This window comes from Lates calcarifer, linkage group LG16_LG22, assembly GCF_001640805.2.
Source record: "Lates calcarifer isolate ASB-BC8 linkage group LG16_LG22, TLL_Latcal_v3, whole genome shotgun sequence".
In the NCBI taxonomy this organism is placed as follows: Eukaryota; Metazoa; Chordata; class Actinopteri; family Centropomidae; genus Lates; species Lates calcarifer.
In genome coordinates, this window is record NC_066848.1 from 5,008,335 (window position 1) to 5,023,696 (window position 15,362).

A 15,362-nucleotide genomic window follows, 5' to 3' on the forward strand; every position below is an offset into this window, starting at 1 on the left:
GAGGAGTCACATCCTATAGGTGATGACGGAAGCAGGAGACATGAGCCATGACCTCACCAACTCCCCATCAAACCATCACTCTGCTCTCCACCTCACACAGTTACTACTGGTTTTACAAAAGGCATACATTCTCCTTTAGTGCTATACAATACCACCACTACCACGATGTTTATTAAACACGTGTGCTGATCTGTGAGCTGACATGCTAACAAAGTCCTGGTCAGAGGCCTTTTAACCACCAAACTCTCATCAGTACTTACAGCTGAGTGATGTGATGTCACACAGCCTGTCACTGTGTATTTCTTGTGACGGTGTACAGTGTGTATACAGTGAAGCGCTGCCGACTGTTTGTTTGACTCTGCTCCTTGTGCAACTATTACATGTGACCACACCAAAAGGAAATTATGTTTAACACAACAACACAGTTTGTTTTTTGAACATTTGATGCTTATTCTTTTTGTTCCCGCCCATGTTTGATTTCCCCCAGATCTGCCAAATGTGTTTTTATGTCATAGTAACACAGAGGAGGAATTATTACACTGTTGTTTCAATGTTATTTCAACAACATGAGTGCAATTTAATTATTTAACAAATATCTAATTGACACAACCTAGCTTCATTGTTACACAAAATGTATCAACACTGTGTTTCTCCCGTTAAAGATAAACAATCAAATATTTAAATACTATTTTATTTATCTTTTATTTTGTTCAGTTCTATTCAGTGTTAACAAAACTACATGGAAAAAACAGTGTCTGATGTGAGGATAAAACACCTTCAGTGTCAATGAAATGTAGTTGACTTTATCATTAATTTGTATGGGTTGGTATGTGCTTCGTAAAGGAAATGCTTTAAAGAGAGAGAGAAAAAGACAGAGAGCTCCATACTGAGCTCAAAGGATATGGGGAGTGGCTGGGGGGACGAGCAGTAGCTGGCTGCCTGCAGCCCTCATCAGAAGCCAAACAAAGTCAGTATGAATCATAGGTGAGAAATATGGGTGCTGACGTACAGGCCTGTCAATCTCTATGCACAGCAGACATCAGAACAGGCCAAGACGGCCAAGCAGCCAGATGTCAGGTCTGCCTGTTTACTGATAACACATGGACACAGTCCATTCATGAACTAAATACACACACACACACACACACACACACACTCTCCGGCCTTATGCCTTACGCACACTTCAAAATATTCATGCTTGATATTTCAAGAACTGTAACATTTTTTTCTGGTTTATTGTATTTACAATCTAACTGTTCTATCCAAATTTGTAGTGATAAGACTTCATCTTATTTAGTACTGCAGTCAAACTGAAATTGTGGAATTGAAAAACAATAACCTTGGTGAAATGTCACAACAATAATCTCACTTAAACAAAGACAATTATTTTTATTTTTTCTGCCCTCTGCTAATTCACAAAAAAATTATTATGAAACCTCTTCTGACACTAGGTGGTCACATTAATCTATAATTTTGCGGAACCTTTCAGTAGTTATTACAAAGTCTGTAAATAATAACAATAATTTTAAAAAAGAAAAAGAAGAAATATCTTAATTCAGAGTTACCAGTTGTCTGCACCATGGTGAATTTCTCTAATGCCGCTCCCTGCATTTCATCTTTATACTTTAGCCCCCCCTAGTGTCAATCTCTCTGCCTGACTGAGGACACAGATGGAAGATCTGACAGCTGCTGTTAAATTAAAGAGAGGGAAAGGTCAACATTTGGTATAAATGTAAACAGGGAACAAATGTGATGACATGAAGAAATATGGGATTTTTATCTTGTACAAATTTTTGTGTGCACTATTATGACCTGCAATACACATTAAGACCACTAAGTGGTATTCTTGTACAAGTTGAGCTTGTTCCAAACAGTCTACAGCTCAGACCTTCAAGACTGAAGCTGGGAGCTGATGTACAACATTGTCTTGCAGTGAGGATATGTGAGTGTTTGAATGTGTGTGAGGTTGGTTGTGGTTTACACACTAAGGGCTCTGTGGCATCATGAGAATAGCAAATGGCCCTGCGAGCCTCTGCTGCACTTCCATAGTCTTTCAGCATTGCGGGCGCAAAGCCAAGCTAAAGAGACACACATGGTGCACTGCTGGAGAGCCATGCCAGTGTATGACGCTGAGCTGCTCCTCAGTTTAATCTATGAGGACAAACCAATCCACAAGATCTGGAACTATTCTCTCAGCAGTCTGAATTCAGAATGAAAGAGAAACTCTAACTGACCTTGACTACACTGATCTCCTGCCTCACAGGAACAGGGCCTTGTTGTTCCTGTGAGTGGAGGCCATTTTGTAATGTTCCTCTTGGCGTATTGTTAATGAGGTGGGAGCACTGTCATTGTTACAGTGGAGATATATGGCAACTATTTGCTCTAAAGGCTCGAATTTGTCTTGCTAGCCACCATATAAACAGTCCCCTATTGTTTTGGCCTGTGTACCCTGCTATGCAATTCAATAGTATAAATAAAATGCATATGTGTAACCAAACATATATCTCTTATTAATATTTCTATATTAATTATGGATCAAATGACTACTTGTAATGTGGAAGGGATCGTTCATATGTAGATTTTTCATCTGACTCTGCAGTTCCCCACAGTTCTGTGAAGCATTTTACTGTCTTTCAGCTCACTGCTTTGATTTTACAACCTACAACTCTTTTGGTTCTTTCTCACTTCTCTCATCAGAGTTGATTCTATCAGCAGCAGGGATGTAGTATTTTGTCAGCAAAAAAGCTATGATAAATCACTGTATACTACAGGCAGACACATTTGCAGACTAGCTGTTTGCACAAAGTGTAGTATTTAGTAGCTCAAGAACCAGATAGTTCCCTCGGGAGACAAAAACTGAGCAAAAAGGACAGGAGATATTAAGCTTGCCTTCACTGGGCTGCCACAAGTTTGAGTCCAAATGAACACTAAATGGGAACAACGGGTAAAGATTATTCAAATTAGCAGTATATTCCAACATCGAGCTTCATGTCTACCTTTGCATTAGTGTCTAACTGTAATGAGAGATAGCTGGTCACTTGCACAGTTGGGGGCTGTTGACTATCTGTAGTGGTGGCTGGTGGGCGACTGGGTGGGTGGGTGGGTGCAACCGAAAGGCTCAGGCTACACACCAAGAGGCAAGACAAAAAACGCTTTGTGGTCCTGATATGAATCTCAATGCCCCTGTTTCTACACCTCCTCTCCTGGCCTCACCATGGATATCTGAGCGAACAAAAACGATCTCCCTGAGAAAATATGAGCTTGAACACTCAAGAGGCGACAGTGAATGGAGCAGCGAACAGTGGCAGCACCATAGTGACTGCTGATAATTTTCAGATTTTGTTCATGATACACAAATACATCCTGGTGTTATTGTATTTCCCTGCTTTTGTATAACAAGTTTTGTTTTAATATAGTTTAGTTTAAAGCATTAAGCTGACTGAATGCAGCTGAAAGCCAGATGAGTAGTTTGAGGTATTTTTTATGTGATAACCTGCAAAAAAAAGCAGATAAGGGAAAAAAAAAACATTATATCCTCTAGTTCCTTCATGAATCACTCCTTAGTGTGCACAAAAAGCCTTCTTCTTCTCAAAAAGCATTCTCTTATAAATTTTATTTAAAATCTACATTTGCTTTGACGACATCCCTGTATTTGTGTACTGGAGTGTACTGAGCCTGCATCAAAGCATGCGGGGTGGCAAAATCTTGAGTGGGAGGGGTTCAGTGGGTGTGTACCCCCTAAGTAGTCACAGATGCCAGGCACAGTTGGGGAAGGAAGCGCCCGGCTCTCCTTCCGTGTTAGCCAAGGGAAACTCTGATTTGGGCGTGGGCCCAAAACGATTTGGAGCCAAAGACTGTGATGCAAACAGGTCACATCTTCAGCACAAACAAACAAGTCTGCGGGCCTGAGGAAGCCATAATGTTTACTGTAAGTCTTGCACTTCATCTATGAGTTTATATTGAGGTCTTAAAGGATCAGTTCTCTTACGTTTCAAAAAAAAAAAAAAAAAAAAAAAAAAAAAAAAAAAACCTTAAATCCAGATTACATGCAGATTAATGTGATTTTATTTGTCCCGCTTTTGGGATATCTGTCCGTGAGATTTTTGCTTCCACCCTAATGCAATGGTGGAAGCGTTGAAAAATAAACAACAGTATTTTGCAGGAAAATCCACAGCACAGCACAGCTTAACCAGTGACTGCTGTGGATTGGTTAAATTGACTTTTTGCCAACTACTTTTCTTATGAAAACTGAAAACTGTATGGACGCTGGACACTATTCCTGGAAACACATGTTACAGATAATATTTCAAGATGTCATTTTTCAATACTTCAAACTTCAAATTCAAACAAATTTCATTCTCCTCTATTCTCCTCTATCCCACAGAGGGATATCTCAAATAGAAGCATAATGATCTGAATGTCTTTATATTTCTAGAGGTACGTGAGACTAACATTTAAGAGTTGTATTTTCATGTATTTTCAAGTGTCATGTAGCACAAAACAAGAGTACATTTTTGGAGGTGAGATGAATGTGGTCTTTGAAAGGAGATAAAAAGTAAAATATAGACAGAGATTAAGTGATATATACATGCTTAATTAGGGATAAGTATTTTCCAAATCTAAACATGACAAATGCAGCTTCATGGACACATAAGATATTGAATTCCAAACTTAAATGATGTGATGCAAAGGAAACACCACACATCTCTAGTCCTCGTATAATCTGTTTCCATTGCTACAGCACTATTCATGCAAGCAGGCACAACTCTCTGCTTGAAGGTGATGTTGCTCTTGGCCTTGAACTTACAACTCCTGTCATGTGTTTGCCAGTATAATAGCAGCCATACTGTAGATCAAGGTATTTCAAAAGCTGCCTCTTGAAAAAAGAGGAATGCTTGAATTTCAAACTAAAGGATGAGCTGAACCAGTGTTTTCAACTACACAACCAGGGATGCAATGGAAACCGGATCCAGCTGTACTCAGTTTGGCCACGTAAATCATCAATATGCAAACTCAGGGTATACATCAGAGTGAGTGGTGTCAGACTGATGTAAGTTACATGAGATCACAGGCACTTTGAGGAAAGTAAAGAGTAACATTCCTACGAACAGGACTGATTGTTGGCTTTTGTTTACCATCCAGTGATCATGCAACGCATTTATATTTTATACTAAGTCTCTGTGATCATCCCCCTGAATTAACACTTCCACATGCCCTGGGGTATTTAATATAAAAGGGATTTGACCTGTAACATCACAATTTGTTACAGTAAAATTACCCTCAATACGGGACCTATATCAACCAATGAGACCCAAACAGGCATGTGACCAGAGGGGTCGCCAGGGTTTGCACAGGCCCCCTCCGGAGAACTTCCTCTATCAAAGTCAGAGCACAGATGGATTACTGAACACACCAGTGTACACCGAACTGAACCTCTCTACGAAGTGTCAAGTCAATCAAGCGACCACAGAGAGGCACAAAACAACTACAAAGAGATTTAAAATTACCACAAAGAGTGCCTCTCAGTGGGTGTCTTGCTCCTGTGTAGGAGGGGTGTGAGACCTTTTACATGTCTGTGTCCATTGTCTAATAATCTTTCCATGACTATAGGGTATTTGTTTGGCATTCATTTATTACAAATGTGCCGCCAAATGTCTCTCTCTGTAGCCAGTCATGGATCCTCTTTTGGTTGTGTTTTTATTTTGCTGAATTTTCCTATGGTAACATACATGTAGTGGTTATTCCATGCTGCTGGGATGTCATTTTTAACCACAGCATTTAAGTTTATTTGTATTTTCTCTGTGCACACAAAAGAGCGTATTAGTATGCTGGGCCCCTGGGTGCAAACCAGGGACACCATCATAGTAGATCCAGCCATGACTATACCTCTGAACTCACTCAGTGCATCAACAAATTAACTATAGAGTGACAGCTAAGCTCAGAGTGATAACCCTCCATTACACAGTATGTCTACGTTACATTACAATTTCTGAATCAACAGCTCTGTCTTTGTCTGAGCAGTGACAGATCTACTATCAACAAAGCTGAGTTCACTAGGTTCTTTGACTCTGGTGCCACACTTTGCATTTAACTACAGTACACTTCCTCCTCTAGCTGAAAATGAAAGTCTGTTCTGCAGCCAAACCAAATGTCACACAAATGTGACTCCACTGAGGACTGATGAGAGATTATAAAAAGTAATCCGCAGCAACACACAAGATTGTTTTCTAGGGATAAAAATACTTATTTTAGACGAGAGTTGATTGTATGGATTCATAGAGTTAATACAGCAGCTGTAGTGGCTGTGCATCCTAAGGGTATGGCCAGCTCTTGCCGCCCCTGACTTTGCAATAAAATTATGAACTATGGTTCCTACTCAGAGAAAAAGCCTTATGAATATCAGAGGGTAAAGGAATCCATCAAGAGTCCCTGGAGACATCACATACCTGCACTCTGGCAACAGTTCAACTTTCAGACTATCATTTCTGACCATGGTTCTTACCTTGGTCGCTGCATCCTGCAGGTGGAGATTCCTCAAAGCCCTGGTCGTCAGGACTTTTCCGTTTCTTCGACATTTGCTGTTCCTCTCTGGATCTACCCACCGCTGAATCGATATCTGATAACGTGAGACACCCTCAACCAGCAGGGTACACAACACATACAACAGTCTGGGGGAGGCGAGAAGAGAAATGCGAATAAATCTCAGTCCCATTCATTCAGATCCCTTCTCTGTATGTCATCTTTCCAGCGTGCTGTGTGCGCAAAGTTACCATGTGGTGGCCAGCCGAGCATCTGGAGACGCAGCGAGGCATGGAGCTGGACCCGCGGTCATCTCCCGATTCCCGCCGTAATCGGACAAGATGTGTCTCCGCCGACGGTCCGGGGCTTATTTCTCTAGACAAATGAGAAATATTTGCAGCTGAAGTGATTTGTCGATCACGTGAGTCGCGGATTATGCTCGAACCCCGTTTAGATGGAAATTACGCACTGGAGGCAACTTGTTGATCCAAGTCTTTATGGAAAAAGTGGTTTTCGTCACTCTGGGTGGCTTTTGGGAAGAAAACAAAATCAATTTATATTTTCAACGTTGTATAAGGTGTTTTGCTTGAATGGTGCTCGGCGACGTCAGACTACAAGTCTAATCAGGCATGAATGACGCACAGCCGACACAACGGGAACTCTTGGGTATCTTGAAGAGTATAGGCCAATGTAAATGGAGATTATCTGGACGTGGTCTGAGTACACCAAAGCGCGTGTCCCCGTGGCAACATCTGAGCTGCACACTAAGTTGCGGGTAGAAAATGCTCTCCGGCAACATCTGTGAAGGAGGAGAGGATTCCTCCCCAGCGTGAAAGTGGAGACAGTATACTACAGAAGTGGTGTAGGGGGAGCGCGCGGCACAATACCTTCTCTTTTACAACACCATCAGTCCAGCGACGAGTAGAAAAAACTCTATTTGTCTCTGACACTTCTTGCGCAAAACCTCCTAATCCAAGTGCCAGAGTGACATAAATCGAACAAACACGCATTGTGTTATGAGGACCAGTCTTGGACGGACAGGTTTGCTTTCACTCCAGTGTGCGGGAGCCACAGAGCAACTTGAGAATAAGCTGTGAATAAATGCAGCAGGAGAGTCGTGGTGTTGCGCGCACTATAGAGGAGGCAATGACGCCACCGGTCTGGCTTTTACAAATTGCTTGATGGTAGTTTTCCCCTCCGGTCGACTCAGCTCTGAATGCCAGAGAATTTTTTAAAAAAAAAATCAGCACTTCCTGTTTTACTAAAGCTACAAAAGGACTGTGCGTGCTCGGGGAGTTTTTAAGAATTATCCAGTTGCATAAAACTGCACAGACCCTCTCAGTGACTTCTACTTTCACACATTCATTTTCCTTTCAGGAGAATCACAGATGGGTGCCTGACACCAGTTGAGCAAATCTCCCCCCACCCCTCCTTCCCTCCCTCCTTCTCTCTTCATTCTCTCATATGCTGATTTATTTATGAACACTCCCGGGTCAGGGGATCATATTCCATTTACTACATCTGGTTTAGATTTCCAGTGCAGCACCTATACTGTTTCTCCAAAATGTGTCACTTGGATGTCAGGGCGAATAGTTTAGAAAATTAGAAAAGCTGTGGGGGTTTTTTGTGCATCTACGCGCACATCCGCGGCGAGTTTCTTGCAAAGGGCTACAGTTGCATTCGTGCCAATGACGCTGGTATTTCGTGGTATTTTCTGAGGGCAAACACGCCTCTCTCTCTCTCTCTCTCCTTCTCCCCGGCTCCCCCCTCCCATCCCTCATTCACTGCAGCTACTGACGTCAAGACATGCCTGCGTCAATGCTCCCTGCTTTGACAGAGAGCTTTTTTTTTTCATTGGGATCATAATGGGATTATTAGGCTTAGAGAAATACCCTGCCTTCGTGGCTTTTTAGATTTTTTTGATAGATGTCCCATTATCTTTTCTTGCTTTAAATATTATTTCTTACAATAAGAAAATGACATGAGACATATAATTGGCTCTTACAGCATCACAAGTACTCTATGATTGTATATCATACCACAATATGATGATGCCTTTCCCTTCACTTTTTCTGTAATATGTTATAAAGCAATTGACAAATACACGTGTTTACGGACATGAATCTGCACAAATATGAAGAAAGTATATGTCCTCCTTTTTTGGTATTATCACTAGCTACATGACAGGTAATCCATCTGGTTGGTGTTGATTTATTTGACACTGATGTACATTAATACCCACTTTGAATATATCTGTACACAGACAAACAGCTGTTTGACACACACAATAGTACCCACACATGGTGACACATTAACTGCACAGACAGAGACTATTTCATCCACTGGGTTGGGTTGTCAGTGAGATGCTCAGAGACGTGAGTGAATCAGTCCGTTGTGTATTTGATTTAGTGGATTAGATGTCTGTTCCTTCCTGTCAGTCTGTGGTTGCTGATTGTATAAGGAAGAGGATGTCATGATGCCCTTATACACTGACCTTGATCTTCTGGAGCTGAATGGGCTCTTGTGCTGTTGACTGGCCTCCCTTCACTTCAGCCATAATGTCTTTCTTTACACTTTTCCAGCTCAACTGCTCTGCACTTTGTGTTAGAATGTCTTAATATTCACATACCATATACCTCGCACTTACTAATGCTGTTACGTTTTCCTTCTGTTGTGCCATAGAAAGTTTATATGCAGAGTGATGAAAATGCAAACACAAGCTGAAAGACTAAAAAGGATGAAGGGAAAATCTAATTTTGCTTACTTAGCAAGTGTTGCTGAACTAACAGGACAGGTCATTAGTTTTGCAGATATCTGGCCAGACTGAAATTTTGATGTGGTGATGATGGTGCTGGATGAAAAGTTGGGGGATCTTTTGTCTTGCCCATTCCCACCTGTCCTGATACCACCCTGAGGTAAGTCATCATCACTGGCAGAGCCAGGGTGTGGTCTGAACAGTGGTGGGCCATGCATTTCACACCTGGGCCTTGACTGCTGTCCTACCTGAATTAACCCCCCTCTTACTAACGTCATTATGATGTCGGCTATAGAAACACTCACCAATAGACAGAAACAGAAACACAATATAATAACTTTGCATCACAGACAGGCGTGTCATGTAGCCCGAACAAATGCAACGCTATAAAAACCCAATTAACACCGTTCAATAGGTCTCCAAACACTGCAGCCACAGCTGCTCCTGCAGTAGCATTAATATTAACTGATAACGTAAACAATAAAATATACGTAAAATGCACTTAACTCACCGAAACTGCAGAGTATTTGTAGACAAAAAACTGCTTCTGTCGAGCGGACATTCTCTGCCCTAAAGCGAATTAAAACTTACACAAGTAATACGCCTGGGCAGACTCGACTTTCAGCGTTAGCCTCCAGGACAATAACGTATTGTTGGAACTGAGACGAACAGATAACCTCTATCCACAGAGTCATTAAACTCTTCCTCCACCGTCAGCCATTATGGGTTGAAAAAACTATACTAACATATGTTAGGTTACGCTAGTAGCTATGGATGCGGTTTGCTAGCTCTGACCGGCACGCTCTCTTGCCATCCAATCAAATATCACGAAAATACTGACGTCATGGTAAACCTGCTAGATGGCCGTTGGTGTTGCCAGCTAGGAAATCTGATTGGTTAATGGATCCGCGAGGCAACAGTTTCATTAGTCAATTATTTTAAATTGCCGGAGCCTGCACAGTTGATTCTGAGGGCCTCAAGATAGATTGCTGTTACCTTGACAACATGGGGCTTATAATCTGATTGCATAAAAGCTCTAACATAATCAGACTGTATTTGAAGCAGCGCTACCCAGAGGAAAGCTATGAGATGAAGAGAATAGACTATTCGAAACAATATAATACATATAGTATTCATGGAAAAACATATATAAAAATATAATTCAGTGATTGTGACAATGTTTAGCCCAGCAGAGAAGGCCTTGCTGGCCCTAACAGGCCAATCCTGGGGTCTGAAGTCACCCCTGGCTAGGTCCTAAACGGTGCAACACTATTGAGTGATACATGAATATTTCCAGCATGATCTCCTTCCTGTGGCACCTGAGACAACACAGCAGTTTACTGCAGCCAGGAAGTGTCCACAATTTATAAGTAATCATTTTGTGTATTTCATCCTGTTTGCTATAAATACCTCTATGGTACACTGGATATACAGTTATTGACTCAGCGGAAGATGCTTGTGAAACAGAAGCCTGATGGGTGGAGACCTGACTGTCATCAGATACCGAAGAATATTCACATGTTTTATGAAGGTGGAGAGAAAAGAGTTTTGGCTGATGCCAAGACAGGAGGTTGCTCTTATGGACTCAATGGTTGGGACAGGGACAGGGCCATGGTTTGGTTCAGGATTTCCTGGTTATAGTGGAAGAAGCAGAATTGTACACAGCCTGAGAGAAAACGTATTTGACTAGGCCACAATTTTGGAGACATTTAACTTCTGATGCCAAAATTACATACAGTAGATTATATGATTGATGAATGGCATCTTGTTGGATGTGACTGTTCTTAATCTTAATTGTTATGGCACCATTTTTACTCAGAAAACCTTTAAATATGTGCTCAGGTTTCAGTTCAGTTGTAGATTTGACACACACAAAAAAATTTCATGTCATGCCTGCACTGACATGACTTAATACATTTTTCTCACATTATTGACAAAATGTATGTCCTGGCTGAACTATGGCTTGCACTATGACAGCGTGGTGCTAAAAAGCTCTGTGTGTCCTGAAGTTCAAAGTGTGAAAAATATGTTTTATTAAACTGAAGATATCTAAATTTCAAAGTGAGTTGGTACCTCTCTGAGTAAACACAATAGAAACCCTCACAAGATCTGAGACACAGGAGATGATCATGTTTGACCATACATCCTTAAGGCGCAAACTGTGCTCATGTCAGGGAAATGTGAATGCGACCAGGGTGAGAGGGTTAAAGCCGAGTGTTGATCTCTGGGGTTTCTCACCCTGACATCCACACACAGTCTATACAGTCCCGGCAGTCCAGCCCTCCCTCCCCTCCCTAAGATGTACACATATGTAATTCCTCACCCATGTGTGCAAAATGCTCCCTCTCTACTGCTCTACTCTGAAAAAGGGAGACAGAGGATGAGCTGAGTTAGAAGACACGTTTGCTGCATATGTTGAAGGTGACGTCACTGGTTTTAACACTATGCCAAAAATGTAATAACCTATTTTAAATTAATATAAATGCAATTTGAAGTTTTAACAGTGCATATTCTAATTATGTTCTGCCTATCAGCAGCTGCTGGAGAGGCAAACAGCTGACTGAATGTACCTGACAAAATAAAAAATTCCCCATGGTGTATCAACTATAGAAAAAGAAAAGGACACTGTAACCAAAGTGGATGAAATCTGACAGTTTAAAAAAGATAAAGAGCAGTGTAGTGAGCAGTGAAGCACATTCAAGCTTTTCAATGCTGTATTGATGAAAAACAGCCACTTGATATGTTTTTTTAAATAACATGGAAAGTTGTGTATCATCTGCATAGCAGAATATTGACATTGGCTCCCCTTTTTCAATAATCTGGAATGTAATATCTCAAACAGCATCACTGTGGTACAAAAAGCTTCATGTATGTATTTACAGGTAAAACCTTGATTGCTTTCAAATTTACACTATAAACAATTTTTTAAATTATTGAATATTTTTCAGCTGTGCATTTTTTGCCTACTTCTGTGAATATCATAGACTTACGCTTAATATAAGCAGGTTAAAAATGGTTTTTGGTCACAAACATTAAAATATAATATAAAATATATGTTTTCTGAGTTAGAAAACATAGAAAATCTAGGTAAGTGTTAGTTCAAGAACTCTAAGTCACTGCTGAATTTTATTTGTACCAACTGAAAAGTGAATAAAATTCTTGGATTGTGAAGATCTTAATCTTGTTAATTCAAACACTGAAAACAACAACTGACAACAGTTATTTGTTGGTGAAATTTGATTTATAAAAAAATAAAACCTATTTAATTTGGGGCTGATTCTTCCTTTAAGTCAGATCAGCTCAAACATCAAGACAACATTTCATGGCTGCCTCTCACCCAGGTTGCACAGGCACTTCCATCAGAGAGACGGAGGCGTAACAGGGGTCCAGGCTGAAGGTAGTCGCCCATGTGGAGGAGTGTCATACTGAGCTGTGTCGTGAACCTCTGTGGCTGTGCCACTGTCATACATGGGAGAGCCAGAGGAGGGCACTGTGACTGAGTGGGACAGTCCTGGATAGTGGCTGCTGGACCCCCGAAGGAACTGGGAGCTCAGGCTGTTGTTTATCCCACCATTCTGGGACACGGGAGTCAGGGGTGAGTTACTCACAGACCACAGGCTGGTGTATTGACTGTACAGAGAGATGGAGAGAAATATGTCTTACTCATCTCCTCTTAGGAAAGCAGAAATATTTGTTGTTTCTGAATTGATGCAATAAATAAACAAAGAGAAACTACACAAACCTAGAGTTGGTACCAGGGGTGGAATTGTGAGCCATGGGCATCATGCTGGAGTGTGTTGGCATCGGCAGACTGGACCAGTTATCGTGGCTTGAGAGCATCGACAGACAGGCTGAGGAGTTATCGGTGTAACCAGCTACAAACAGAAGCACTGGGGTTTAGGAAGTACATGGGTCACTTGTGTTTTTAATTAAAACCAGTATCTGTTGTTTTTTCAAGATGATTCAGGACTTGTCCTCCTGATATCGCTATAACAGTTAGAGGTGTGATTCTTGGACCCATACATTCCCCAGTCTGAAACCCAGTCATTTACAGCTCTGTGGCTCCACTCACACAAAAGCCAGAGGAATGCAAAACATTCCTTGCTCAACAACATTTGTTTGCGTTTCTTGTTAATAGTCAGGGAGGAAGTGGTGCAGTGGTTCCTGGTTGTATGAAGGTAAAAAGGTAGAGGAGGGCACTCACTGGGCGAGTTAGTCCGATGGGCGTACGGGCTGGTGTAGGGGGCAGAGCGGTGGTTCCTCAGAGTGGAGTAGCGCTCACAGCCGTGGGATGGTGAGAGGGAGATAGGACTCCCAAACTGGCTGTGAGGACTGGCAGGAGGGCAGAGGGAGCCTGTCCCAGGAATAAACCAGCCCCCTACTGGCTCCACAGAAGAGAATAGACATGATGGGACCATTTTAGTTGTTTTCAGTGTTTGAATTAACAAGATTATGATCTTCACAATCCAAGAATTTTATTCACTTTTCAGTTGGTACAAATAAAATTCAGCAGTGACTTAGAGTTCTTGAACTAACACTTACCTAGATTTTCTATGTTTTCTATAATTTATGAGTTTGAGATTAAATTGGACAAATTACAAAAAAGATACTTGTGTATACTTACACTGAGAGTAAGTTGATTGTTGGTTTTCATTGGCATCTTCTCTTATCTCTTTGGTATCACTTCTGCAAGAATAAAAAATAACTCATTTTTGAGAGGCATATTGTTGTATTGAACTTTTTCACATCTTGAAAACATCAGTTAAATGTACTTGCGAAATAAAACTTTATATGTCTTACCTCTCCTTTGCATCTAGGAAGGCCTTGGCAAAAGGATTGTACTTTATTTTAAGGGAAGTTATCTAAAATCCAAACATAAACAAACAAAAAAAAATTAGGATCGTGTAAAATCACAGAAGAAACAACGAAAGCGTGCGTAAAGGGCGTGCGTAATTTACGCACATATTTTATGCGCATAAAGTAACATTATTGTTGACATTATTTTTTGTAATATTAATTAATATTTAATCAATATGTTATTCAAAAATATGTTAATTAATATTTTATTGCCAACCTCTTCGTTTTGGTAGGCTGTTACTGCAATGAACTGTGTTTCTGGGAAAGAGTGGCTGGTGATCATCCTCCTCGGGCCTCCTACGCGCACTATATGGATGCGTGGCTCGTATTTGTGTAAGGAATTTAACATTATCTGAAAAACAATACATTAGTACAAAGATGGTAATTCCACGTATTGTTTGTTATGATTGTCATGTGTATTTTATTTAGAAGCAAAAGCATGAATTTGTGAGGGAAAACGTGAAAAATACGTGAAGAGACATTTTCTCTTAAGAAAAAAACAACAACAAAAAGTAAAATATCGAACATCCTGTTGTCTTCTTACCTGACCTCCTCCGTTGAGTTTATTGGTGAGTTTAACTTTACTAAAGGAGACGGAAGCTTTCATCCAGTGCGCTCCGAAGTTTGGAGAGTCCGGATGGATGTACACACAGCTGGGAGTTTGAGGTTCAGGCTTTCCTCCGGGGACCCACTCCCCATTCACATATTTCCACCTGTGGTTGTCCGCCGATACAAAGTCCAGCAAAAAAGAATACATGGCGTTCGGATCCAATCCAGACACGTTCACTTTCAGCACGGGAAACATGCGCCTTGGTGAAAAGAATACAAAAAAACAAAAAACAAAAAAAAACAAACATTTATTAGCTTAAAAGGTGCGGGGTTAAATCTCTATATAACATACTCTTTGTGCACAGATGAGCTCACCTGCCATTCTTTGTAACAATCATTTCATTCGTAAGATCCTTAAATTTTTGCCAAAGCTCGCTCTCATCCAGGGAAACTTTCAGCTCCCTCTCCGTAGGGTCACCCTTCTCGCTGCCGGCCTGCAGCTCACTCTCCACCGCGCTGAGGAGGTGATCCACCCGGTACTGAGTGGCCTTCCCGGGGCACTCGCCAGCGCCTGTGGCCATCCTGTCTAACAGCTCCAGGGCTAAATAACTGTAATCACGGGTCTTACTGAAAAAAAAAAATCTGTTCCAAAATCTCTGCGCTCTTCTTCTCAAGAACAACT

General features: G+C 41.1%; 2 protein-coding genes across 5 annotated transcripts in view; both read right to left on the reverse strand.

Moving 5' to 3' along the window:
• pde10a (phosphodiesterase 10A) overlaps positions 1 to 7,708 on the reverse strand; it is a 52,695-nt gene extending 44,987 nt beyond the window's left edge. The window contains exons 1-2 of one of the 4 annotated variants that reach the window (XM_018660097.2): positions 6,771 to 7,708; positions 6,503 to 6,668 (exon numbers count right to left, since the gene is read on the reverse strand). In XM_018660097.2, the coding sequence (XP_018515613.1) occupies positions 6,503 to 6,575 (73 nt within the window). In that variant the 5' untranslated portion in view covers positions 6,576 to 6,668; positions 6,771 to 7,708. Of the gene's footprint in view, positions 1 to 6,502 lie in introns of all 4 variants that reach the window. The other 3 variants (XM_018660096.2, XM_018660100.2, XM_018660102.2) reach the window with 3 other exon arrangements.
• Positions 7,709 to 11,214: 3,506 nt separating this feature from the next.
• tbxtb (T-box transcription factor Tb) lies at positions 11,215 to 15,282 on the reverse strand. Its single transcript, XM_018660105.2, has 8 exons — positions 15,056 to 15,282; positions 14,676 to 14,940; positions 14,349 to 14,483; positions 14,075 to 14,136; positions 13,899 to 13,960; positions 13,479 to 13,655; positions 13,017 to 13,149; positions 11,215 to 12,904 (listed from the first exon to the last, which is right to left on the reverse strand). The coding sequence occupies exons 1-8, from the start codon at positions 15,259 to 15,261 to the stop codon at positions 12,634 to 12,636; spliced, it is 1,311 nt and encodes a 436-aa protein (XP_018515621.1). The 5' UTR covers positions 15,262 to 15,282; the 3' UTR covers positions 11,215 to 12,633.
• Between the last annotated feature and the right edge of the window lie 80 nt (positions 15,283 to 15,362).

Bases quoted from the DNA above. Each gene is read 5' to 3' on its own strand.
- tbxtb (XM_018660105.2), bottom strand. From the start codon at position 15,261: ATGGCCACAGGCGCTGGCGAGTGCCCCGGGAAGGCCACTCAGTACCGG. The intron at 14,137-14,348 runs GTTGGCAATAAA...TTTGGATTTTAG, and splicing joins CAGCCTACCAAAACGAAGAG to ATAACTTCCCTTAAAATAAA. The intron at 12,905-13,016 runs GTTTGTGTAGTT...CTCTCTGTACAG, and splicing joins ACCCCTGGTACCAACTCTAG to TCAATACACCAGCCTGTGGT.